This window comes from Pseudophryne corroboree, chromosome 2 (assembly GCF_028390025.1).
Source record: "Pseudophryne corroboree isolate aPseCor3 chromosome 2, aPseCor3.hap2, whole genome shotgun sequence".
Classification (NCBI taxonomy): domain Eukaryota; kingdom Metazoa; phylum Chordata; class Amphibia; order Anura; family Myobatrachidae; genus Pseudophryne; species Pseudophryne corroboree.
This window is the reverse complement of record NC_086445.1, coordinates 13,462,099-13,487,260: the sequence shown is the minus strand read 5'-3', so window position 1 is coordinate 13,487,260 and position 25,162 is coordinate 13,462,099. Positions and strand designations below refer to the sequence as shown.

The following is a 25,162-nucleotide window of genomic DNA, read 5'->3' as shown; positions in this document are numbered from 1 at the left end:
ATACGTGGTGCAAGTAGCCCTCACCATCAGCCCTATACCTGGTGCGAGTTTCCCTCACCATTAGCCCTATACCTGGTGCAAGTTGCCCTCATCATCAGCCCTATACCTGGTGCAAGTAGCCCTCACCATCAGCCCTATACTTGGTGCAAGTAACCCTCACCATTAGCCCTATACTTGCTGCAAGTAGCCCTCACCACCAGCCCTATACCTGTTCTCATCATCAGCCGTATACCTGGTACAAGTTTCTCTCACAATCGACTCTATACCTGGTGCAAGTAACCCTCACCATCGACCCTATACCTGGTGCAAGTTTCCCTCACCATCTGCCCTATACCTGGTGCAAGTTTCCCTCACCATCAGCCCTATACCTGGTGCAAGTTTCCCTCACCATCAGCCCTATACCTGGTGCAAGTTGCCCTCATCATCAGCCCTATACCTGGTGTAAGTTTCCCTCACCATCTGCCCTATACCTGGTGCAAGTTTCCCTCACCATCAGCCCTATACCTGGTGCAAGTTTCCCTCACCATCAGCCCTATACCTGGTGCAAGTTTCCCTCACCATCTGCCCTATACCTGGTGCAAGTTTCCCTCACCATCAGCCCTATACCTGGTGCAAGTTTCCCTCACCATCAGCCCTATACCTGGTGCAAGTTGCCCTCATCATCAGCCCTATACCTGGTGCAAGTACCCCTCACCATCAGCCCTATACCTGGTGCAAGTAGCCCTCACTATCAGCTCAATACCTGGTCCAAGTAGCCCTCACCAGCAGCCCTATACCTGGTGCACATAGCCCTCGCCATCTGCCCTATATCTGGAGCATGTATCCCTCACCATCAGCCCTGCACCTGTTGCAAGAAATCCTGCAGACCTTTGTGTGTGCAGAACTCCTCATAGACTGCAGTTCCGCTTGCCCACCCACCCATGACATAGGCCTCACTAAACGTGGCCTTGTTACACTCTTCATCTGCAAGTGAAGATGTGATGTCAGCTATGGAACATGCACAGGGTCATGAGAAAGTCACACTAGCTGTGTGCGGAGTCCCTTTTCCTGACCTCACAACTCTAGCTCCTTGGCTGTGAGTGAAACTTAGACCCGACCATTATTGCATATTCTCCAGATTTTATTGTTGTAATTAAAAACATTTGGATCTGTTACTGTACACCGGTTCCTCAATATTTACCGAAGACTTTCCAAGCCTGTTCCCGGATCTGGTTGGTCTTCAGGCCATACACAAATGGATTCAGCATGGACGGAACCAGTAGATACATGTCAGAGAGAATAATGTGAATGTAAGGTGGAATCCCGTGACCATACCGGTGAGATAGGAAAGAAAAGATGGCCAGGGTGTATAAAGTGAGAAAGACACAGATATGGGGTGTACACGTGTTAAATGCTTTCAGACGAGACTCTTTAGATTTCAGACTGATCACTGCACGAAAAATCATAATGTAAGATATTATAATGATTAGTAAATCAGTACCAGTTATAGTGAAGGCCACCATTAACCCCCAAGCGCTATTCACTCGAATGTCAGCTGCAGCTAGTTTCACAACCGCCATGTGCTCACAGTATGAATGTGCAATGATGTTGGTCTTGAATGCAGTAAATCTCTTGATCATAATGAGGCATGGACCCACCAGAACCACTGCTCTGACCAGAAACACGATGACCAGTTTCTCTATAAGACTATTGGTCATTACAGAACCATACCGGAGTGGCTGACATATGGCAATGTAACGGTCCAATGCCATGGCCAAGAGTAACCCAGATTCAATGCTTGTAAAGGAGTGAATGCAGAACATCTGGAGAAGACATGCATCAAAGCTAATGAGTCTGGCATTGAACCAATAGATACACAACATTTTAGGGGTGAAACTTGTGCAAAGTAGGGTGTCATTGGATGCCAGCAGGGAAAGTAATATAAACATGGGCTTGTGGAGTCCAGGCGATGCGGAGATGACACCAATTAGTGTTATATTTCCCAGCAATGCCAATAAATAAAATATACAGAAGCAGGTAGAGATCCACTCGTGTCCATTCTCTAGACCAGGAATCCCAACCAGTATAAAGAAGGTGGGATAACAGGTGAAATTTAGCATGTTTTGATGCATTTATCTTCTTGACTTTATTATTATTATCCGTTATTTATCATGCACCACAAGGGATCCGCAGCACCTAACAAAGTACATATACAGATGAGCAAAAAAAGAAAATGACTTACAGTAGAAGACAATGCAGGACAAGTACACGTTATACAGATACTGCTACATCAGCAGACATATCACTCACATAAGCAGCAGGATGCCGGTGTAGGGAGTAGATTATTATTATTATTATTATCCTTTATTTATATGGTGCCACAAGGGTTCCGCAGCGCCCAATTACAGAGTACATGAATAATCAAACAGGAAAACAGCAACTTACAGTTGATGACAGTATAGGACAAGTACAGGGTAAATACACATAGTTACATCAGCAGATGACACTGGAATAAGTATCAGGCGGCAGAAGACTGCTGGATGTGGTGCAGTTGAAGATTATTAAAGTAAGAAAGGATAAGCACATGAGGGAAGAGGGCCCTGCCCGTGAGAGCTTACATTCTAAAGAGGAGGGGTAGACAGACAGGGGTGACACAGATGGGGTACATGGAGAGTGTAGAACAGAGGGTTAGGATGAGATTTGGCTGGGTTTGGTGAAGAAGTGGGTCTTGAGAGCCCGTTTGAAGTTTTGTGGAGAGTCTGAGGGGGAGAGGTAGGGAATTCCAGAGAAGTGGTGCAGCACGTGAAAAATCTTGGAGGTAGGAGTGGGAGGAGGTGATCCGTAGGCAGGAAAGACGTCGTGCATTAGCAGAGCGAAGAGGACGTGTGGGAATGTAAAGGGAGATAAGATCAGAGATGTAGATGGGAGAGGAGTGGGTGAGGGCTTTGTAAGCGAGTGTGAGAAGCTTGAAATTGATTCGGAAAGGGAAGGGGAGCCAGTGAAGGTCTAGTAAGAGAGGAGAGGTAGACGTAGTGCGTTTGGTGAGGAAAATGAGCCGGGCAGCAGCATTGAGGATAGATTGGAGTGGAGAGAGGTGTTTGTCAGGAATTCCAGTCAGGAGGAGATTACAGTAATCCAGTCTGGAGATGACCAGTGAGTGGATAAGAGTCTTAGTAGCATCCTGGGTCAGAAAGGGTCTGATCCTGGAAATATTTATTAGATGAAAACGGCAGGTTTGTGAGAGGTGCTGAATGTGTGGTTTGAAGGAGAGGGAGGAGTCAAGGATTACTCCAAGACAGCGCACTTGGGGGCAAGAGGAGATAGTAGTGCCATCAATAGATAATGAGATTGTAGGAGGTGAGGTTATGCGGGAGGGAGGAAAGATGATCAGTTCGGTCTTAGACATGTTAAGTTTAAGAAAGCGCTGGGACATCCAGGAAGAGGTAGCAGAGAGACAGTTGGAGATGCGAGTGAGGTGAGCAGGGGAGAGGTCTGGAGAGGAAAGATAGATTTGGGTGTCATCAGCATAGAGATGATATTGGAAGCCAAAAGAACTAATGAGCTTACCTAGTGAGGACGTATAGAGAGAGAAGAGGAGAGGACCAAGGACTGAACCTTGGGGTACACCTACAGTTAGTGGAAGTGAGGGGGAGGTGGAGTCATGAGAAGAGACAGAGAATGAACGGTCAGAGAGGTAGGAAGACAGCCAAGAGAGGGCAGTGTCGCACAGACTAATGGAGTGAAGGATTTGCAGTAGGAGAGGATGGTCCACAGTGTCAAAAGCAGCAGAGAGATTAAGTAGAGAGTAGTATCCCTTAGATTTAGCAGCATGGAGGTCATTGCATACTTTTGTAAGGGCAGTTTCAGTAGAGTGGAGAGGACGGAAGCCAGACTGGAATGGGTCAAGTAGTGAGTGTGAGGAAAGAAAGGCAGTAAGGCGGTTGTAGACAATACGCTCAAGGAGTTTGGAGGCAAAAGGGAGGAGAGAGATGGGTCGGTAGTTGGAGAGAGTGTTTGGATCAAGGGTAGGTTTTTTAAGAATAGGAGAGATGAGTGCATGCTTGAAGGCAGAGGGGACAGTGCCTGATGAGAGGGAGAGATTGAGAAGGTGGGAAAGGTGGGAACAAGCAGAAGGAGAGAGGTAGCGGAGGAGGCGGGAGGGGATAGGTCAAGTGGGGAGGTGGTGAGGGGACAGGAACGAATGAGGGCCATGACTTCCTCTCCAGTTGCATGGGAGAAAGAGGTCAGAGTAGGTGGGAGGGATGGGGAGGGGTGGTAAGGGATGGGGGAAAGTTGGCTACTGATGGTCTGGTGTGATGTGATGTCCTTACGTATGGAGTCAATTTTGGATGTGAAGTAAGTGGCAAAGTCAAGAGCAGAGAGTGAGGAAGGGAGGTGGGCAGAGGAGTGAGTTGAGAGTGGCAAAGAGGCGCCGGGGTTGGAAGACTGGGAGGAGATGAGGTTCTTGAAGTATGACTGATTAGCAAGAGAAAGGGCAGCACTGAAGGATGAGAGCATAAGTTTGAAATGGAGGAAGTCTGCCTTAGAGCGTGATTTCCTCCAGTGTCGCTCAGCAGTACGTGAGCATTTTTGCAGATATCTGGTGCATTTGGTGTGCCAGGGTTGAGGTGTTAATTTGCGAGGGTGAATAGTGGTTGGTGGAGCAACAGAGTCAAGAGCAGAAGTAAGGGATGCATTGTATATGGAAGTGGCTTGTTCAGGGCATGAGAGAGAGAGAATAGGAGAGAGAAGTGAGTCAAACAGAGAGGAAAGGAATGTGGTGTCAATAGCCTTAATGTTACGCTTAGTGATGGTAGCCTTGGGAGGTAGAGATGGGGAAGTTGAGAGAGATAGGTTAAAGGAGAGCAGGTGGTGGTCAGAGAGGGGAAATGGGGAATTGAAAAAATCAGAAATATCACAGCGGTGAGTGAAGACCAGATCCAGTGAGCTCCCATTCACATGGGAGGGTGAGGAGGTCCACTGGGAGAGACCAAGTGAAGAGATGAGGTTAAGGAGTTTAGAGGCAGGGGATTGTGTGGGGATGTCAATAGGGATGTTGAAATCGCCTAGAATAATGGTGGGAATGTCAGAAGAGAGGAAGTGAGGAAGCCAGGAAGCAAAGTTGTCGATGAATTTGGAAGCAACACCAGGGGGGCGGTAAATGACAGCTACTCTAAGATGGACTGGTTGGAAGAGGCGTATAGCATGGACCTCAAATGTAGAGAATGTAAGGGATGGTTCTGGTGGTATGAGTTGGTAGGAGTAACTAGAAGGTAAAAGGACCCCAACACCACCGCCATGGCTACCCCCAGGTCGGGGTGTGTAGATGATGGTATAAGTAAGGGAGGAATAGCATATGAGGGGAGAGGGCCCTGCTTGTGAGAGCTTACATTCTAAAGGGGAGGGGCAGATGGGTGACACAGATGGGGAGACAGTGTGGGGCAGGGGGTGAGAAGTGGATGGCTTTGATGATGGGGCTTGAGAGATGAATATGAAAATAGACGTTATGGTAAGAACTTACAGTTGATAACGTGATTTCTCCTATGTACACAGGTATCCACAGGATAACATTGGGATATGCCGGAGCGACAGTGGAAATGGCACCAAACGGTCACGAGCTTTCTGGCCTCCCATCATTCATCGGGCCTCCTCCATATAATCCCGCCCACTGACTCAGTCAAATCAGTTGTTTCCACAGCAATTTGGGCAGGAGCATCAGGTAGAACCCTATTCAGGCGATAAGAACACACATGCACACCCATCCATACAAGAGGAAAGAGGTTTAGTGATTGTCAAGATCCTCAAGTCAGGTGCGTCAGGGTGAGATACCTGTGGACATAAGAGATATCACGTTATCAACGGTAAGTTCTTAACGTCTATTTCTCCGGCTGGGTCCACAGGTTATCCACAGGATAACATTGGGATTCCCAAAGCCATTTTTAGTGGTGGGGACGCTCCTGATTAGACAGGAGAACCTTTCGCCCGAATTCAGCGTAAATGAGAGCCAAAAGTATCCATGGCATAATGTCTAATGAATGTGTTTATGGAAGACCACGTGGCTGCCTTACATATCTGTTCTGCTGAAGCACCCTGTTGTTCTGCCCAAGAAGGACCTACCTTACGTGTAGAGTGAGCAGAGACATTAGACGGAGTAGGGAGATCAGCACGAGAATAAGCTTCTGAAATTACCATTCGGAGCCATCTTGCCAGCGTCTGTTTACTAGCAGGCCATCCTCTTCTATGAAATCCGTAGAGAATGAAGAGAGAATCTGTCTTTCTGATGGCACTAGTACGATCTACGTAGATTCTTAATGCACGGACCACGTCCAGCGACGCTTCTGCAGAAAGTCCCAATACCTGAAAAGCTGGGACTACAATCTCTTTGTTAAGGTGACATTTTGAAACCAGCTTCGGAAGATAACCAGATCTAGTTCTGAGAACTGCCTTATCTGGAAAAAAGATCAGAAAAGGAGACTTACACGACAGTGCTCCTAAATCTGACACTCTTCTAGCTGACGCCATTGCCAGTAGAAAGAGAACTTTAACCGTCAACCATTTAAGATCTGCTCTCTTAAGAGGTTCAAACGGAGGTCCCTGAAGGATTTTAAGAACCAGATTCAAATCCCGGGGAACTGCAAGAGGAATAAATGGAGGTTGAATATGTAAAACTCCCTGAAAGAAAGTACGCACATCCTGGTCAGCAATCTTTTTCTGAAACCATACAGTTAATGCTGATACTTGAACTCTCAAGGAAGCTACTTTTAACCCCTTATCCAATCCTGCTTGAAGAAAATCCCAAATCCTGGATACTTTAAAAGATCTTGGACCCAAACTTCTTTCACTACACCAATGAATATAGGCTTGCCATACTCGATGATAAATACGAGCTGAAGAAGACTTTCTTGCTCTAAGCATAGTTTGAATTACTTGTTTTGAAAATCCTCTTGACTTTAGGATAGAGGTCTCAATAGCCACGCCGTCAAAGCTAGACGATCCAGATGGCTGTGATAACAAGGCCCCTGCATTAGCAGATCTGGATGTTGAGAGAGCAGTATTCGAGCTTCCACGGACATCCTTAGTAGATCTGTGTACCAATGCCTTCTGGGCCAAGCTGGAGCTATTAGAATTATGGCTCCCTTTGCTTGCTTTATTTTCCTCACTACCCTGGGTAACAGGGAGATTGGAGGAAACAGGTATGCCAGATGAAACTCCCAATTCACTGACAGTGCATCTACAAGGACCGCTCCGGGATCCTTTGTTCTTGATCCGTATATTGGAACTTTGTTGTTCAGACGAGAAGCCATGAAATCTATCTCTGGTAGACCCCATCTGTTCACCATAGTCTGAAACACTTCTGGATGTAATGCCCATTCGGTTTCCTGAATGGTGTGTCGACTGAGAAAATCCGCTTCCCAGTTCAGTACTCCTGGAACAAACACTGCTGACAATGCTGGGAGATGGAGTTCTGCCCACCTTAGTATGTGAGTTACTTCCATCAGTCTTTTGCTGTGAGTTCCTGATGATTGAGGTACGCTACTACTGTTGCATTGTCTGAGCGGATCTGGACTGGTCTTCCTTGCAGACTGTCCTTTGCCTGAACTAGAGCCATATATATATGGCCCTCAACAGATTTATTGGCAGGCGACTTTCCTTTATGGTCCATTTTCCCTGGAACCAAAGACTTTCGAGCATCGCTCCCCAGCCCTGAAGACTGGCATCTGTTGTCAGGACTTGCCATTCCTTTATCCAAAAGGGTATCCCCTTGTTTAAATGGTCCCTCTGTAGCCACCACGCTAGAGACCTTCTTACGTTTACCGGAAGCTTTATCATCTGTTTTTTTTATCGTCTGATGATTTCCATTCCATTTGGTCAGAATAAGGTGCTGTAGAGGTCTGGAGTGGACTTGTGCATATTCCATCATGTCGAAGGTTGACACCACCAGACCCAACAGTCGCATTGCTGCATGGACTGACATTGTCTGATTGTGCAACAACCCTGAGTCATTACCTGCACCTTGGATATCTTTTTCTCGGGTAAGAAAATTCTCTGTAGACCTGAATCCAATATGGCCCCCAAATGAACCATCCATGGTGACGGATTCAGAGACGACTTTTCCCAGTTTATGAGCCACCCGTGTCTTTGTAGACAAACTACTGTCTGTTGAAGATGGCTCAAAAGTAATTCCTGCAAATGTGCTAGGATTAAAAGATTGTCGAGGTATGGAAATATTCTTATCCCCTGCTTGCGGAGATAAGCTGCCATAACCACCATCATTTTGGTAAATACTTGGATACTTTGGTAAATGTTTGGAACTGAAAATGTTGCTGGAGGATGGCAAACCTGAGGTAACATTGATGAGACCGTACTATGGGCACATGTAGGTAAGCATCCTGTATATCCAGAGATACCATGTAACCTCCCGGTTCCATAGCCAAAACTATGGAATGTAACGTCTCCATGTGGAACCTTGGAACCCAAATGTATTTGTTTAACATTCTGAGATTGAGAATTGGTCGGAATGACCCATTTGGCTTCTGAATAAAAAATAGATTGGAATAAAAACCCTGTCCCCGTTGTGTTAGGGGTACTGGGACAATTACACCAGACTGAAGCAATTTCTGAACTGCTTCTTGCAGGGCACTGGCTTTCGACTCTATTCGAGACCGGCTGGTACAAAAAAACCTCTGAGGAGGCTGCCTCCTGAAGGGGAAACCATAACCGAGATATACCACCTTCTGCACCCAAGCATCTGTCGTCGACTGCTGCCATATGTGTGCAAATTGAAGGAGTCGGCCCCCAACCCTGGAATCCTCCAGGCGGAGGCCCGTATCCTCAGGCTGATGGCTTCTGGTCTGGCTTGGAAGCTGGCCTTCTACTAGCCCATTGTTTCCTACCCCTGGCTGATTTATTGAACTGGGGTTGCTTAGGCTCCTCTTTCGCTTTTACTTTGTTTTGCCATCGAAATGGTCGGAATTTCGAACCCCTAGTCTTAGGGTTATAACTAGCCGGAAATCTGACCTTTTTAGATTCAGCTTATGATTCTAGAATATCTGTCAATTGTTTTCCAACAAAATATCACCAGTGAAAGTCAACGCTTCCAAAGCTTTCTTGGATTCTGCATCTGCTTTCCAAGTGCGTAGCCAAACTGCTCTACGAGCAGCTACTGTCAAGGCTGATGCTTTAGAAGCAATCGTACCCATATCAATTGCTGCTTCTTCCAAATATTGCACAGCTTTTCTTATACGGCCTAGACGAGACTCCTGCTCCCTTGTAGGAGGGGAGAGGCTATTCTCTAGTTTCTCCACCCATTCTACCATTGCCCTTGCCATCCAGCCTGAAGCCATAGCAGGCCTTGCCACTGCCCCTGAGAGAGAAAATATATTTTTCAAGAAACTATCTACTCTTCTATCTGTGACATCATTTAGTGAGGTAGATGACAATGGCAAGGCAGATTTATGCACAAGTCGCAGTACATGTGCATCTACTTTAGGAGGAACTTCTCTTTTTGAACAATCCACAGCTGGAAATGGATAATAAGAATCCCACTTTTTCGGAATCTTATGTTTTTTACTGGGCGTAGTCCAGGGTTCTTCCATCATTTCCGTCAGATCCTCTGACCCTGGAAATTCAGTCTTAACTGTTTTTGTTCATTTAAATACAGGCGATTTAGATTTTGACACTGTTTTGGCTGATTCCTCCACAGAGAGAATAGCCTTCATTGCATCAATAAGCTCAGCTATATCCTCTGAGCTGAAACCCTGCGACTGATCATCATACGGAGTATTTGAATATACTGTATCAACATCTGTTGTATCATCTTGTGTAGTCTGCAACATGGATGTATCTATATTAGTCTTAATAGCCTGATTACTTGTAGAAGCTACTGGAACCAAACCATAAGGAGGGAGCTGCATGTATGGGTTAATAGTGTAACCTATTCCCTGGGGTGGAACTGCAGGAGTTAATCTTTCCGCTATTGAAGACAAAGTCTGCACGAACATACTCTATGGTGGCTCTACTGGTTGTTTAACCAAATCCTGCTTTTTACTTTGCCTATAAGCAAAACAGTTTGCACATAACCCCTCATAAGTAACCAACTGGGCTATTCCAATTAACTCTGTTTTACAAGATAAACATGTTAAGGATGTAGGAGTGCCTGATAAATTATCATAGTCACTTTTGCCGCTCACAGACATAGTAAATATTCTGTTTTTACAACTACACAATTTGTGACTGAAAATCACACATATATATATATATATATATATATATATATATATATATATATATAAAATATATTTCCTTTTAACGGGCGGCACTCAGAGACTTGCAACCAATTTGTAAAGTGCAAAAAAAGCCCCACCGGGCTGATTTAATGGTGACGTTTCGGGGTATTAATCCCCTTCCTCAGACAAATTCACAAATCAAATACAGTGCAATATATAGATAAAACAAACCTGTGCCCTCCAATGCCCTCCGTGTGTGTCCCACGCTCCCGGCCGCCGTCCCGCAGTGGCACTTCCGGTCGCGGGTCTCCCGTCGCGCCGGAAGTGACGTCACCCGTCCGGCCCCGGTCGTCATGGGAACACACTGGAAAACAGTAACAATGTTCCGTGAATATCCAAACCATAATCTTAAAGTATGCATACGTTCAAGTGCTTCATATCAATAACAGCAAAGTGCAATATAAAAACGAGCAAACAACACACAGTGTATCTTTGGACATTGCTATACAATGATGAAAAGATATTAGTTAAAATCATACTACAAGGGTAATAACTGAAAAAACATTAGGTTAAAATATGACAATTTTACCCAAGCAATATAATCATCTAACATATGTGCATATATCACTGAATTGTGTAAGAAAAAAATTTTTTGTATTAAATATTATGACATGACCCTACTGTGGCATATTCCACGAGACTGTTGCCATCTAGTGGTTAAACGGCATAACCATAAGTTCTGTTTGAAATACCTCTATTAAGGTGCTATTCTTTAGTGCAGACTATACTAGTATATGGAGACTGTGCAAAATTACATGGAGACTGTGCAAAAATTAAATCTAGGGCAGCTGCATTACAAAAAGTGTGACAAGCCCAGCGTTTCATTCAGACCTCTAGGGGCCAGGCAATCCAACCTGTAAATCCATCTGGATTCAAGTTGTAACAGCTTTTTACCCGATTGCCGCCCCGTCGGAAAGCTGGCACACAGTCAATCGCTTTGTATTTTAGGCTGGATAAGTTATGTCGAGCTTGTGTAAAGTGCCGTGCCACTGGTTGATCACTCGTACCCGCTAGCAGTGCATTCCGAATAGCAGATCTGTGCTGGGTAAGCCTAACCTTAAGTTGACACTCGGTTTTGCCTACATAGTATAAGCCGCATGGGCACACTATGACGTAAATTACAAAACGACTGGTGCATGTAAGAGGCCATTTGATATTGAATCGTTTGCCTGTATGGGGGTGAGGGATAGAATCGCCCACAAGCATGTATGAACACATCGTACAGCCCAGGCATTTATAACATCCATTCTTACGACTCAAGAAATTTAGGGGTGTAGTTGGTTCCAGAAAACCGGTCACATCAGTTTTAACCAACAGGTCTTTTAAATTCCTCCCCCGTGAAAAACTAGGCATCAACCTGGTGTTCTGAAAACATTTTAGCTCCGGGTCAGTTCTCACCATTTGTCATAGTTCCTTGGCTTTGTGTGATGTTTGAGGACTTTGCACATTATATTCATTTACCCAGGCAATAGTATCTATTGATTTTTTGTTGCCAGAATATTTATCCTTAGCATTCTGTTGAGTCACCTTAATGGCTTTATCCCTGGCTTTCTTCAATTCCCTCAAGGAATATCCTCTTGCCCTGAATTTCTCCATCATACTGTCAAGTTGTCTAAGTGTCATATCTTGATCACTGTTCGTCCTACATACTCGAATAAATTGTGAATATGGTAATCCACGGATGTTGTTTTTAGGGTGGAAACTCTCTGCGTGTAGGATCGTATTACAATCCATAGGCTTTGTGTACAATGAGGTGTATATGTGATTGTTCTTGATCTGAATGTTAATATCTAAGAAACAGATTTCTCTACTGTTGCTCACCATGGTGAATTTAATGGGACTGGTGGAAAGATTTTGTGTTTTGACTATGGTTTCCAGTTTATCTATGTCCTCTTTCCAAAAAATCAGGAGATCATCGATATAGCGATAATAAATTAACAATGCCTCTGCTAAACCTTGATCTTCAAAGAAAATGCCTTTTTCAATTTCCCACATGAAGCAATTTGCAAACAAAGGGGCGACAGAGGACCCCATTGCACATCCCGTGACCTGTTTGTAAAATTTACCGTTAAACATAAAATAATTGTGCTCTAAAGTAAATAATAACAATGTTAAAAACAAGTCAATATCAGGCCCTTGATACAGTACATTACCAAATAGCAACTTGCGTACGGATTCTACACCTGCCGAATGCATGTGTATAAACTGGTGACATCCAGTGTCACCAGTGTCATCCCCTCCGGGACCTCCTGTATTTGTGCAAATTTGCTAAGTAAAGTGCTAGAGTCTTTTAAGTGGGAAAAAGTATTTTGTATACAAGGTTGTAGAAATGCGTCAAGAAAGATCGACACTGGTTCGCACAGAGACCCCCGGGCTGAGAATATAGGTCTACCCGGCGGCCTCTGTGCGTCCTTGTGGACCTTTGGCAGTGTATAAAAGATGGGGATTACCGGAAAAGCTGTAGTTAATTTGTCCACCAAACTCTGTGATAAAAGTCCTTGTGCTGAAGCTTGTTTCAAAATGTTATCCAGTTCTTGTTTAAAACTGACAGTGGGGTCACTCTCCAGTCTAACATAAGTTGAAGTATCCGATAATAGCCGCTCACATTCTTGGACATAGGCTGTTGTATCCTGGATAACAATGGAGCCGCCTTTGTCCGCTGCCCGGATAATAATGTCCTTCCGGGATTGTAGCTCTTTCTTTCTGACATATATATATATATATATATATCTCAAAGTGAAATCACCCTGACCACAACCGTGCACCTGAATTGAGGTTCAGAACAAAACTCACAACATATAAAAGTCAGCACACATACTAGCAGTCAGTCACATGTTAAATATTAGACATTGTCATATGAGAATACAACCAACCATCAAAATTACTTACAAGTAGGAACGCAATTGTATTTCTGTTTTTATAACAAGTTTTTCAGACATATTGGGGGTCATTCCGAGTTGTTCGCTCGTTATTTTTTTACCGCAACGGAGCGATTAGTCGCTAATGCGCATGCGCAATGTCCGCAGTGCGACTGCGCCAAGTAAATTTGCTATGCAGTTAGGTATTTTACTCACGGCATTACAAGGTTTTTTCTTCGTTCTGGTGATCGTAATGTGATTGACAGGAAGTGGGTGTTTCTGGGCAGAAACTGGCCGTTTTATGGGTGTGTGCGAAAAAACGATACCGTTTCTGGGAAAAACGCGGGAGTGGCTGGAGAAACGGAGGAGTGTCTGGGCGAACGCTGGGTGTGTTTGTGACATCAAACCAGGAACGAAACTGACTGAACTGATCGCAGTGGCAGAGTAAGTGTGGAGCTACTCAGAAACTGCTAAGAAGTGTCTATTCGCAATTCTGCTAATCTTTCGTTCGCAATTTTGATAAGCTAAGATTCACTCCCAGTAGGCGGCGGCTTAGCGTGTGCAAAGCTGCTAAAAGCAGCTTGCGAGCGAACAACTCGGAATGACCCCCATTATGCAGAAAACAACAGTACTGTACAGACCTCATATGCAATATGTACCAAAATTAACAATTCATACTAACAAGTAGAAAGAATTTTAGTAATGCATAACCCTTTCTCAGTAGAGTGGGATACAGGGAGACTCACCACACTTCCATGATCAATCAATACGCTTGAAAGACGCCGAGTGGATTCAGACGCTACTAGTGTACACTGCCGCTCTGATAACTGATGAGAGACACGGACGCTCATTAACGGACACAGACGCTCAGTGAACGATAAATGTATGCAGACGCTCCTGTCTGCGATTTAGTCTAGGCGGAAAGTCTAGTGTGCACAATCGCAGCGTCTAAGCTGCGACCGAGTTCCCTCGTGGTAGCGTCTGAGACGGAAGTGAGGTCATTAGTTCATGGATGGGAGACTCGCGGAAACTGGTCATGAACTTGGGGGAGGGGCGACCAGGAGAGCGTCTAACTCCCCCTGTTGACATAAACTCTAAGGATCGTGGCCTCAACCTAGTCCTGGCGCCTATGATCCCTAAAGCATAGCGCTGTTGCACCTGAGAGTGGTCGGCGCATTAACCACTGTAGTCTCCTCCAATACAGTGTAGCTGTGTCCGGAACCCCTAGTAAGAGGAAACCGATGACTTACCTTCCCCCCATGCTCCGACCACAGCCTGGTAACGTCTGCTGGACCTGCTAGAATCATCCGACACAGACGCCCGCTGAGACAGCACTGTACCGCGAAGGTAAGCGTTGTTGCGACCCGGTGGAGAGCTGTTGGAGCGACTCTTTCTAGCATGCGTTTAAGACGCTGTTACGAAAGATCACTCTAAACATAGTAAGACTATAAAAATAAAATAATAAAAGCTTCAGACTGCTCTAACAGCAGCCCTGTGACCATGGTCCGGCTCCTGCCGCACCAAACAAAAAACTGATTTGACTGAGTCAGTGGGCGGGATTATATGGAGGAGGCCCGATGCATCCTGGGAGGCCAGAAAGATCGTGACCGTTTGGTGCCATTTCCGCTGTCGCTCCGACATATCCCAATGTTATCCTGTGGATAACCTGTGGACCCAGCCAGAGAAATCAAAATACAGTATCAATGACCTGTCATTATTATTGAAAGGGATGTGGTTAATATATCGGCTGTCGGGATAGCAGCGTTCAGTATCCCGACAACGGAATCCTGACAGCCAGTAAAATACTTGGGTGGTGGTTCCACGTCATCACCCAAGGGAGAACAGAACCCGTGGCGAGCGAAGCCACCGGAACCGAAGTGTGGAGAGCGCAGCGAGCCCGCGAGGGAATTTGCTGCACTCTCTGACGGTATTCTGGCTGGCGAGTTGCCGCTGTTGGGATCCTGACAGCCGGAATATCGGGGGGTCATTCCGAGTTGTTCGCTCGGTAAATTTCTTCGCATCGCAGCGATTTTCCGCTTAGTGCGCATGCGCAATGTTCGCACTGCGACTGCGCAAAGTAAATTTGCTATGCAGTTAGGAATTTTACTCACAGCATTTTCATCGTTCTGGCAATCGTAATGTGATTGACAGGAAGTGGGTGTTTCTGGGCGGAAACTGGCCGTTTTATGGGTGTGTGCGGAAAAACGCTACAGTTTCTGGGAAAAACGCGGGAGTGGCTGGAGAAACGGGGGAGTGTCTGGGCGAACGCTGGGTGTGTTTGTGACGTCAAACCAGGAACGACAAGCACTGAACTGATCGCAGATGCCGAGTAAGTTTGAAGCTACTCAGAAACTGCACAGAGATGTCTTATCGCAATAATGCGAATCTTTCGTTCGCAATTTTGATAAGCTAAGATTCACTCCCAGTAGGCGGCGGCTTAGCGTGTGTAAAGCTGCTAAAAGCAGCTTGCGAGCGAACAACTCGGAATGAGGGCCATCATACTGAATCCTTATTGAAAAGCCACTGGTGTTTTCAGGTCATTATATATGAATAAAGGAGTGACAGAGTCCTTAGGAATGGGGAATATAGCAGAAGTGCACCACAAGATCTACCACGGTATTCCCAAACTCTAATTGCAGACTACAGCGCTCCCATAACGCACACATTGGGGAATATTCAGAATTGATTGCAGTATTTGCTAAATCTGCCATGTTTCCAATTGCAGGAAGCGCAGGCAACATCATCAGCCGGCCCCAAAAACATGGCACGCCTGCATTTCCTGCTCTCCTCCCCTCAATGCCACATCTCCGCCCCTGGATGCCCATCGCCTGTCAATCACTATGCAATCGCATCCTTCCTTCATGCAAGGGTTGCGCATGCTCACTACACCTACTGCGCAGACTCTCAGAACTCGGACGTGCACGGGAAAGCAGCAGCAGCATCCAACTCTGAATTAGGCCAATAATACGGTATATCTCTGTGTGCCCAAATAGCCCAGTCACCCCCAATGACACAATTTGGGGGGAGGGTTGTTCCTACAGTATTAATAATAGAGATGAGCGGGTTCGGTTCCTCGGAATCCGAACCCGCCCGAACTTCAGCTTTTTTTACACGGATCCGAGCGACTCGGATCTTCCCGCCTTGCTCGGTTAACCCGAGCGCGCCCGAACGTCATCATGACGCTGTCGGATTCTCGCGAGGCTCGGATTCTATCGCGAGACTCGGATTCTATATAAGGAGCCGCGCGTCGCCGCCATTTTCACACGTGCATTGAGATTGATAGGGAGAGGACGTGGCTGGCGTCCTCTCCATTTAGATTAGAAGAGAGAGAGTGAGATTGAGACAGAGACACTTGATTTACTGGAGCTTAGGAGTACTAGAGAGTGCAGAGTTTACTAGTGACTGACCACTGACCAGTGACCACCAGTGCAGTTTTATTTAATATAATCCGTTCTCTGCCTGAAAAAAACGATACACAGTGACTCAGTCACATACCATATCTGTGCTCAGCCCAGTGTGCTGCATCATCTATGTATAATATCTGACTGTGCTCACACAGCTTAATTGTGGGGGAGACTGGGGAGCAGTTATAGGTTATAGCAGGAGCCAGGAGTACATATTATTAAAATTAAACAGTGCACACTTTTGCTGCAGGAGTGCCACTGCCAGTGTGACTGACCAGTGACCTGACCACACTGACCACCAGTATAGTATACTATATTGTGATTGCCTGACAAAGTTAAACACTCGTCGTGTGACTTGTGTGGTGTTTTTTTATTCTATAAAAAACTCATTCTGCTGACAGACAGTGTCCAGCAGGTCCGTCATTATATAATATATACCTGTCCGGCTGCAGTAGTGATATATATATATTTTTTATATCATTATTTATCATCCAGTCGCAGCAGACACAGTACGGTAGTTCACGGCTGTAGCTACCTCTGTGTCGGCACTCGGCAGTCCATCCATAATTGTATACCACCTACCCGTGGTTTTTTTTTTCTTCTTTATACATACTACATCTCATTATCATCCAGTCTATATTAGCAGCAGACACAGTACAGTACGGTAGTCCACGGCTGTAGCTACCTCTGTGTCGGCACTCGGCAGTCCATCCATAATTGTATACCACCTACCCGTGTTTTTTTTTTCTTTCTTCTTTATACATACTACATCTCATTATCAACCAGTCTATATTAGCAGCAGACACAGTACAGTACGGTAGTCCACGGCTGTAGCTACCTCTGTGTCGGCACTCGGCAGTCCGTCCATAATTGTATACCACCTACCCGTGGTTTTTTTTTCTTTCTTCTTTATACATACTACATCTCATTATCATCCAGTCTATATTAGCAGCAGACACAGTACAGTACGGTAGTCCACGGCTGTAGCTACCTCTGTGTCGGCACTCGGCAGTCCATCCATAATTGTATACCACCTACCCGTGGTTTTTTTTTTCTTCTTTATACATACTACATCTCATTATCATCCAGTCTATATTAGCAGCAGACACAGTACAGTACGGTAGTCCACGGCTGTAGCTACCTCTGTGTCGGCACTCGGCAGTCCATCCATAATTGTATACCACCTACCCGTGGTTTTTTTTTCTTTCTTCTTTATACATACTACATCTCATTATCATCCAGTCTATATTAGCAGCAGACACAGTACAGTACGGTAGTCCACGGCTGTAGCTACCTCTGTGTCGGCACTCGGCAGTCCGTCCATAATTGTATACCACCTACCCGTGGTTTTTCTTTCTTTCTTCTTTATACATACTACATCTCATTATCATCCAGTCTATATTAGCAGCAGACACAGTACAGTACGGTAGTCCACGGCTGTAGCTACCTCTGTGTCGGCACTCGGCAGTCCGTCCATAATTGTATACCACCTACCCGTGGTTTTTTTTTCTTTCTTCTTTATACATACATACTACATCTCATTATCAACCAGTCTATATTAGCAGCAGACACAGTACAGTACGGTAGTCCACGGCTGTAGCTACCTCTGTGTCGGCACTCGGCAGTCCATCCATAATTGTATACCACCTACCCGTGGTTTTTTTTTTCTTCTTTATACATACTACATCTCATCATCCAGTCTATATTAGCAGCAGACACAGTACAGTACGGTAGTCCACGGCTGTAGCTACCTCTGTGTCGGCACTCGGCAGTCCGTCCATAATTGTATACCACCTACCCGTGGTTTTTTTTTCTTTCTTCTTTATACATACATACTACATCTCATTATCAACCAGTCTATATTAGCAGCAGACACAGTACAGTACGGTAGTCCACGGCTGTAGCTACCTCTGTGTCGGCACTCGGCAGTCCATCCATAATTGTATACTAGTATCCATCCATCTCCATTGTTTACCTGAGGTGCCTTTTAGTTGTGCCTATTAAAATATGGAGAACAAAAATGTTGAGGTTCCAAAATTAGGGAAAGATCAAGATCCACTTCCACCTCGTGCTGAAGCTGCTGCCACTAGTCATGGCCGAGACGATGAAATGCCAGCAACGTCGTCTGCCAAGGCCGATGCCCAATGTCATAGTACAGAGCATGTCAAATCCAAAACACCAAATATCAGTAAAAAAAGGACTCCAAAACCTAAAATAAAATTGTCGGAGGAGAAGCGTAAACTTGCCAATATGCCATTTACCACACGGAGTGGCAAGGAACGGCTGAGGCCCTGGCCTATGTTCATGGCTAGTGGTTCAGCTTCACATGAGGATGGAAGCACTCAGCCTCTCGCTAGAAAACTGAAAAGACTCAAGCTGGCAAAAGCACCGCAAAGAACTGTGCGTTCTTCGAAATCCCAAATCCACAAGGAGAGTCCAATTGTGTCGGTTGCGATGCCTGACCTTACCAACACTGGACGTGAAGAGCATGCGCCTTCCACCATTTGCACGCCCCCTGCAAGTGCTGGAAGGAGCACCCGCAGTCCAGTTCCTGATAGTCAGATTGAAGATGTCAGTGTTGAAGTACACCAGGATGAGGAGGATATGGGTGTTGCTGGCGCTGGGGAGGAAATTGACCAGGAGGATTCTGATGGTGAGGTGGTTTGTTTAAGTCAGGCACCCGGGGAGACACCTGTTGTCCGTGGGAGGAATATGGCCACTGACATGCCTGGTGAAAATACCAAAAAAATCAGCTCTTCGGTGTGGAAGTATTTCACCAGAAATGCGGACAACATTTGTCAAGCCGTGTGTTTCCTTTGTCAAGCTGTAATAAGTAGGGGTAAGGACGTTAACCACCTCGGAACATCCTCCCTTATACGTCACCTGCAGCGCATTCATAATAAGTCAGTGACAAGTTCAAAAACTTTGGCCGACAGCGGAAGCAGTCCACTGACCAGTAAATCCCTTCCTCTTGTAACCAAGCTCACGCAAACCACCCCACCAACTCCCTCAATGTCAATTTCCTCCTTCCCCAGGAATGCCAATAGTCCTGCAGGCCATGTCACTGGCAATTCTGATGATTCCTCTCCTGCCTGGGATTCCTCCGATGCATCCTTGCGTGTAACGCCTACTGCTGCTGGCGCTGCTGTTGTTGCTGCTGGGAGTCGATGGTCATCCCAGAGGGGAAGTCGTAAGCCCACTTGTACTACTTCCAGTAAGCAATTGACTGTTCAACAGTCCTTTGCGAGGAAGATGAAATATCACAGCAGTCATCCTGCTGCAAAGCGGATAACTGAGGCCTCAGGGAACTAGACAATTTATTGAGGCAGTGTGCCCCCGTTACCAAATACCATCTAGGTTCCACTTCTCTAGGCAGGCGATACCGAGAATGTACACTGACGTCAGAAAAAGACTCACCAGTGTCCTAAAAAATGCAGTTGTACCCAATGTCCACTTAACCACGGACATGTGGACAAGTGGAGCAGGGCAGGGTCAGGACTATATGACTGTGACAGCCCACTGGGTAGATGTATGGACTCCCGCCGCAAGAACAGCAGCGGCGGCACCAGTAGCAGCATCTCGCAAACGCCAACTCTTTCCTAGGCAGGCTACGCTTTGTATCACCGGTTTCCAGAATACGCACACAGCTGAAAACCTCTTACGGCAACTGAGGAAGATCATCGCGGAATGGCTTACCCCAATTGGACTCTCCTGTGGATTTGTGGCATCGGACAACGCCAGCAATATTGTGTGTGCATTAAATATGGGCAAATTCCAGCACGTCCCATGTTTTGCACATACCTTGAATTTGGTGGTGCAGAATTTTTTAAAAAACGACAGGGGCGTGCAAGAGATGCTGTCGGTGGCCAGAAGAATTGCGGGACACTTTCGGCGTACAGGCACCACGTACAGAAGACTGGAGCACCACCAAAAACTACTGAACCTGCCCTGCCATCATCTGAAGCAAGAAGTGGTAACGAGGTGGAATTCAACCCTCTATATGCTTCAGAGGTTGGAGGAGCAGCAAAAGGCCATTCAAGCCTATACAATTGAGCACGATATAGGAGGTGGAATGCACCTGTCTCAAGCGCAGTGGAGAATGATTTCAACGTTGTGCAAGGTTCTGATGCCCTTTGAACTTGCCACACGTGAAGTCAGTTCAGACACTGCCAGCCTGAGTCAGGTCATTCCCCTCATCAGGCTTTTGCAGAAGAAGCTGGAGACATTGAAGGAGGAGCTAACACGGAGCGATTCCGCTAGGCATGTGGGACTTGTGGATGGAGCCCTTAATTCGCTTAACAAGGATTCACGGGTGGTCAATCTGTTGAAATCAGAGCACTACATTTTGGCCACCATGCTCGATCCTAGATTTAAAGCCTACCTTGGATCTCTCTTTCCGGCAGACACAAGTCTGCTGGGGTTGAAAGACCTGCTGGTGAGAAAATTGTCAAGTCAAGCGGAACGCGACCTGTCAACATCTCCTCCTTCACATTCTCCCGCAACTGGGGGTGCGAGGAAAAGGCTCAGAATTCCGAGCCCACCCGCTGGCGGTGATGCAGGGCAGTCTGGAGCGACTGCTGATGCTGACATCTGGTCCGGACTGAAGGACCTGACAACGATTACGGACATGTCGTCTAGTGTCACTGCATATGATTCTCTCCCCATTGAAAGAATGGTGGAGGATTATATGAGTGACCGCATCCAAGTAGGCACGTCACACAGTCCGTACTTATACTGGCAGGAAAAAGAGGCAATTTGGAGGCCCTTGCACAAACTGGCTTTATTCTACCTAAGTTGCCCTCCCACAAGTGTGTACTCCGAAAGAGTGTTTAGTGCCGCCGCTCACCTTGTCAGCAATCGGCGTACGAGGTTACATCCAGAAAATGTGGAGAAGATGATGTTCATTAAAATGAATTATAATCAATTCCTCCGCGGAGACATTGACCAGCAGCAATTGCCTCCACAAAGTACACAGGGAGCTGAGATGGTGGATTCCAGTGGGGACGAATTGATAATCTGTGAGGAGGGGGATGTACACGGTGATATATCGGAGGATGATGATGAGGTGGACATCTTGCCTCTGTAGAGCCAGTTTGTGCAAGGAGAGATTAATTGCTTCTTTTTTGGGGGGGGTCCAAACCGGGTTCACTACGGCTGGCCGGCGGTCGGGCTCCCGGCGCCCAGCATACCGGCACCGGGAGCCCGACCGCCGGCTGACCGACAGTGTGGCGAGCGCAAATGAGCCCCTTGCGGGCTCGCTGCGCTCGCCACGCTACGGGCACGGTGGCGCGCTACGCGCGCCACACTATTTTATTCTCCCTCTATGGGGGTCGTGGACCCCCACGAGGGAAAATAAGTGTCGGTATGCCGGCGGTCGGGCTCCCGGCGCCGGTATACTGAGCGCCGGGAGCCCGACCGCCGGCATACAGAAGACCACCCGTCCAAACCAACCCGTCATATCAGTCACAGTCGTATGGCAGACCCTGTCACTGAAATGATGGGTTGGTTAAAGTGTGCATGTCCTGTTTTGTTTATACAACATAAGGGTGGGTGGGAGGGCCCAAGGACAATTCCATCTTGCACCTCTTTTTTCTTTTATTTTTCTTTGCGTCATGTGCTGTTTGGGGAGGGTTTTTTGGAAGGGCCATCCTGCGTGACACTGCAGTGCCACTCCTAGATGGGCCCGGTGTTTGTGTCGGCCACTAGGGTCGCTTATCTTACTCACACAGTCAGCTACCTCATTGCGCCTCTTTTTTTCTTTGCGTCATGTGCTGTTTGGGGAGGGTTTTTTGGAAGGGACATCCTGCGTGACACTGCAGTGCCACTCCTAGATGGGCCCGGTGTTTGTGTCGGCCACTAGGGTCGCTTATCTTACTCACACAGTCAGCTACCTCATTGCGCCTCTTTTTTTCTTTGCGTCATGTGCTGTTTGGGGAGGGTTTTTTGGAAGGGACATCCTGCGTGACACTGCAGTGCCACTCCTAGATGGGCCCGGTGTTTGTGTCGGCCACTAGGGTCGCTTATCTTACTCACACAGTCAGCTACCTCATTGCGCCTCTTTTTTTCTTTGCGTCATGTGCTGTTTGGGGAGGGTTTTTTGGAAGGGACATCCTGCGTGACACTGCAGTGCCACTCCTAGATGGGTCCGGTGTTTGTGTCTGCCACTAGGGTCGCTTATCTTACTCACACAGTCAGCTACCTCATTGCGCCTCTTTTTTTCTTTGCGTCATGTGCTGTTTGGGGAGGGTTTTTTGGAAGGGACATCCTGCGTGACACTGCAGTGCCACTCCTAGATGGGCCCGGTGTTTGTGTCGGCCACTAGGGTCGCTTATCTTACTCACACAGTCAGCTACCTCATTGCGCCTCTTTTTTTCTTTGCGTCATGTGCTGTTTGGGGAGGGTTTTTTGGAAGGGACATCCTGCGTGACACTGCAGTGCCACTCCTAGATGGGTCCGGTGTTTGTGTCGGCCACTAGGGTCGCTTATCTTACTCACACAGTCAGCTACCTCATTGCGCCTCTTTTTTTCTTTGCGTCATGTGCTGTTTGGGGAGGTTTTTTTGGAAGGGACATCCTGCGTGACACTGCAGTGCCACTCCTAGATGGGCCCGGTGTTTGTGTCGGCCACTAGGGTCGCTTATCTTACTCACACAGTCAGCTACCTCATTGCGCCTCTTTTTTTCTTTGCGTCATGTGCTGTTTGGGGAGGGTTTTTTGGAAGGGACATCCTGCGTGACACTGCAGTGCCACTCCTAGATGGGCCCGGTGTTTGTGTCGGCCACTAGGGTCGCTTATCTTACTCACACAGTCAGCTACCTCATTGCGCCTCTTTTTTTCTTTGCGTCATGTGCTGTTTGGGGAGGGTTTTTTGGAAGGGACATCCCGCGTGACACTGCAGTGCCACTCCTAGATGGGTCCGGTGTTTGTGTCGGCCACTAGGGTCGCTTATCTTACTCACACAGTCAGCTACCTCATTGCGCCTCTTTTTTTCTTTGCGTCATGTGCTGTTTGGGGAGGGTTTTTTGGAAGGGACATCCTGCGTGACACTGCAGTGCCACTCCTAGATGGGCCCGGTGTTTGTGTCGGCCACTAGGGTCGCTTATCTTACTCACACAGTCAGCTACCTCATTGCGCCTCTTTTTTTCTTTGCGTCATGTGCTGTTTGGGGAGGGTTTTTTGGAAGGGACATCCTGCGTGACACTGCAGTGCCACTCCTAGATGGGCCCGGTGTTTGTGTCGGCCACTAGGGTCGCTTATCTTACTCACACAGCTACCTCATTGCGCCTCTTTTTTTCTTTGCGTCATGTGCTGTTTGGGGAGGGTTTTTTGGAAGGGACATCCTGCGTGACACTGCAGTGACACTCCTAGATGGGCCCGGTGTTTGTGTCGGCCACTAGGGTCGCTTATCTTACTCACACAGTCAGCTACCTCATTGCGCCTCTTTTTTTCTTTGCGTCATGTGCTGTTTGGGGAGGGTTTTTTGGAAGGGACATCCTGCGTGACACTGCAGTGCCACTCCTAGACGGGCCCGGTGTTTGTGTCGGCCACTAGGGTCGCTTATCTTACTCACACAGCTACCTCGTTGCGCCTCTTTTTTTCTTTGCGTCATGTGCTGTTTGGGGAGGGTTTTTTGGAAGGGACATCCTGCGTGACACTGCAGTGCCACTCCTAGATGGGCCCGGTGTTTGTGTCGGCCACTAGGGTCGCTTATCTTACTCACACAGCGACCTCGGTGCAAATTTTAGGACTAAAAATAATATTGTGAGGTATTCAGAATAGACTGAAAATGAGTGGAAATTATGGTTTTTGAGGTTAATAATACTTTGGGATCAAAATGACCCCCAAATTCTATGATTTAAGCAGTTTTTTAGGGTTTTTTGAAAAAAACACCCGAATCCAAAACACACCCGAATCCGACAAAAAAAATTCGGTGAGGTTTTGCCAAAACGCGGTCGAACCCAAAACACGGCCGCGGAACCGAACCCAAAACCAAAACACAAAACCCGAAAAATTTCCGGCGCTCATCTCTAATTAATAACCCCAATAACATTCATTTCCAGTCAGTATTAACCACCTCACAATATTGTTTTCACCAAGCGTCGCATCCTGCAGGGTTTGGATTCCATATAAGGGAGCCGCAGCCGGGACTTCACCCCCTTTCTGACAGGATGTCTGCAATAAAGTGGAAATATGGTGAATTAATACAAAAATTAGTTGTATATATTAGTCAAATTGGTCAAAAACATACTGTACATATTTATTTATATGGTACCAACTGACTGATTTTAAAATTATACATGCTTAGGAAAATTCATCTACCACCCTCCTGCAGAACATTTCACCCAAATGATTGCTTGTGACTATATACTTACCTAGGTCTATTGAAAAGGAGAGCTGCAGATTGTCACTACTGATTGCACGGAATTACTAGTCAGCCAATTGGGTGATAAGAATGATAGCGTTGCTATAGGCATAAGGCATGTGCTTTTATATTAGATTGCTTATGCACATGATGGCATACAGTGCTGCAGAGTATGGTATAAGTATGATTATACAGCGCATGTAGTAACACCACACACACAGCAGTACAGGAATTATTATACAGGAGCAGTGGCATACAGTGCTGCAGAGTATGC

The 25,162-nt window shown here is 46.6% G+C and overlaps 1 protein-coding gene across 1 annotated transcript; it reads right to left on the bottom strand.

Annotated features, from left to right (window-relative positions):
• Positions 1 to 1,169: 1,169 nt before the first annotated feature.
• Positions 1,170 to 2,099, bottom strand: LOC135050449 (olfactory receptor 52A1-like). The gene has a single exon (XM_063956939.1). It carries the CDS (start codon positions 2,097 to 2,099, stop codon positions 1,170 to 1,172), a length of 930 nt encoding a protein of 309 aa, XP_063813009.1.
• Between the last annotated feature and the right edge of the window lie 23,063 nt (positions 2,100 to 25,162).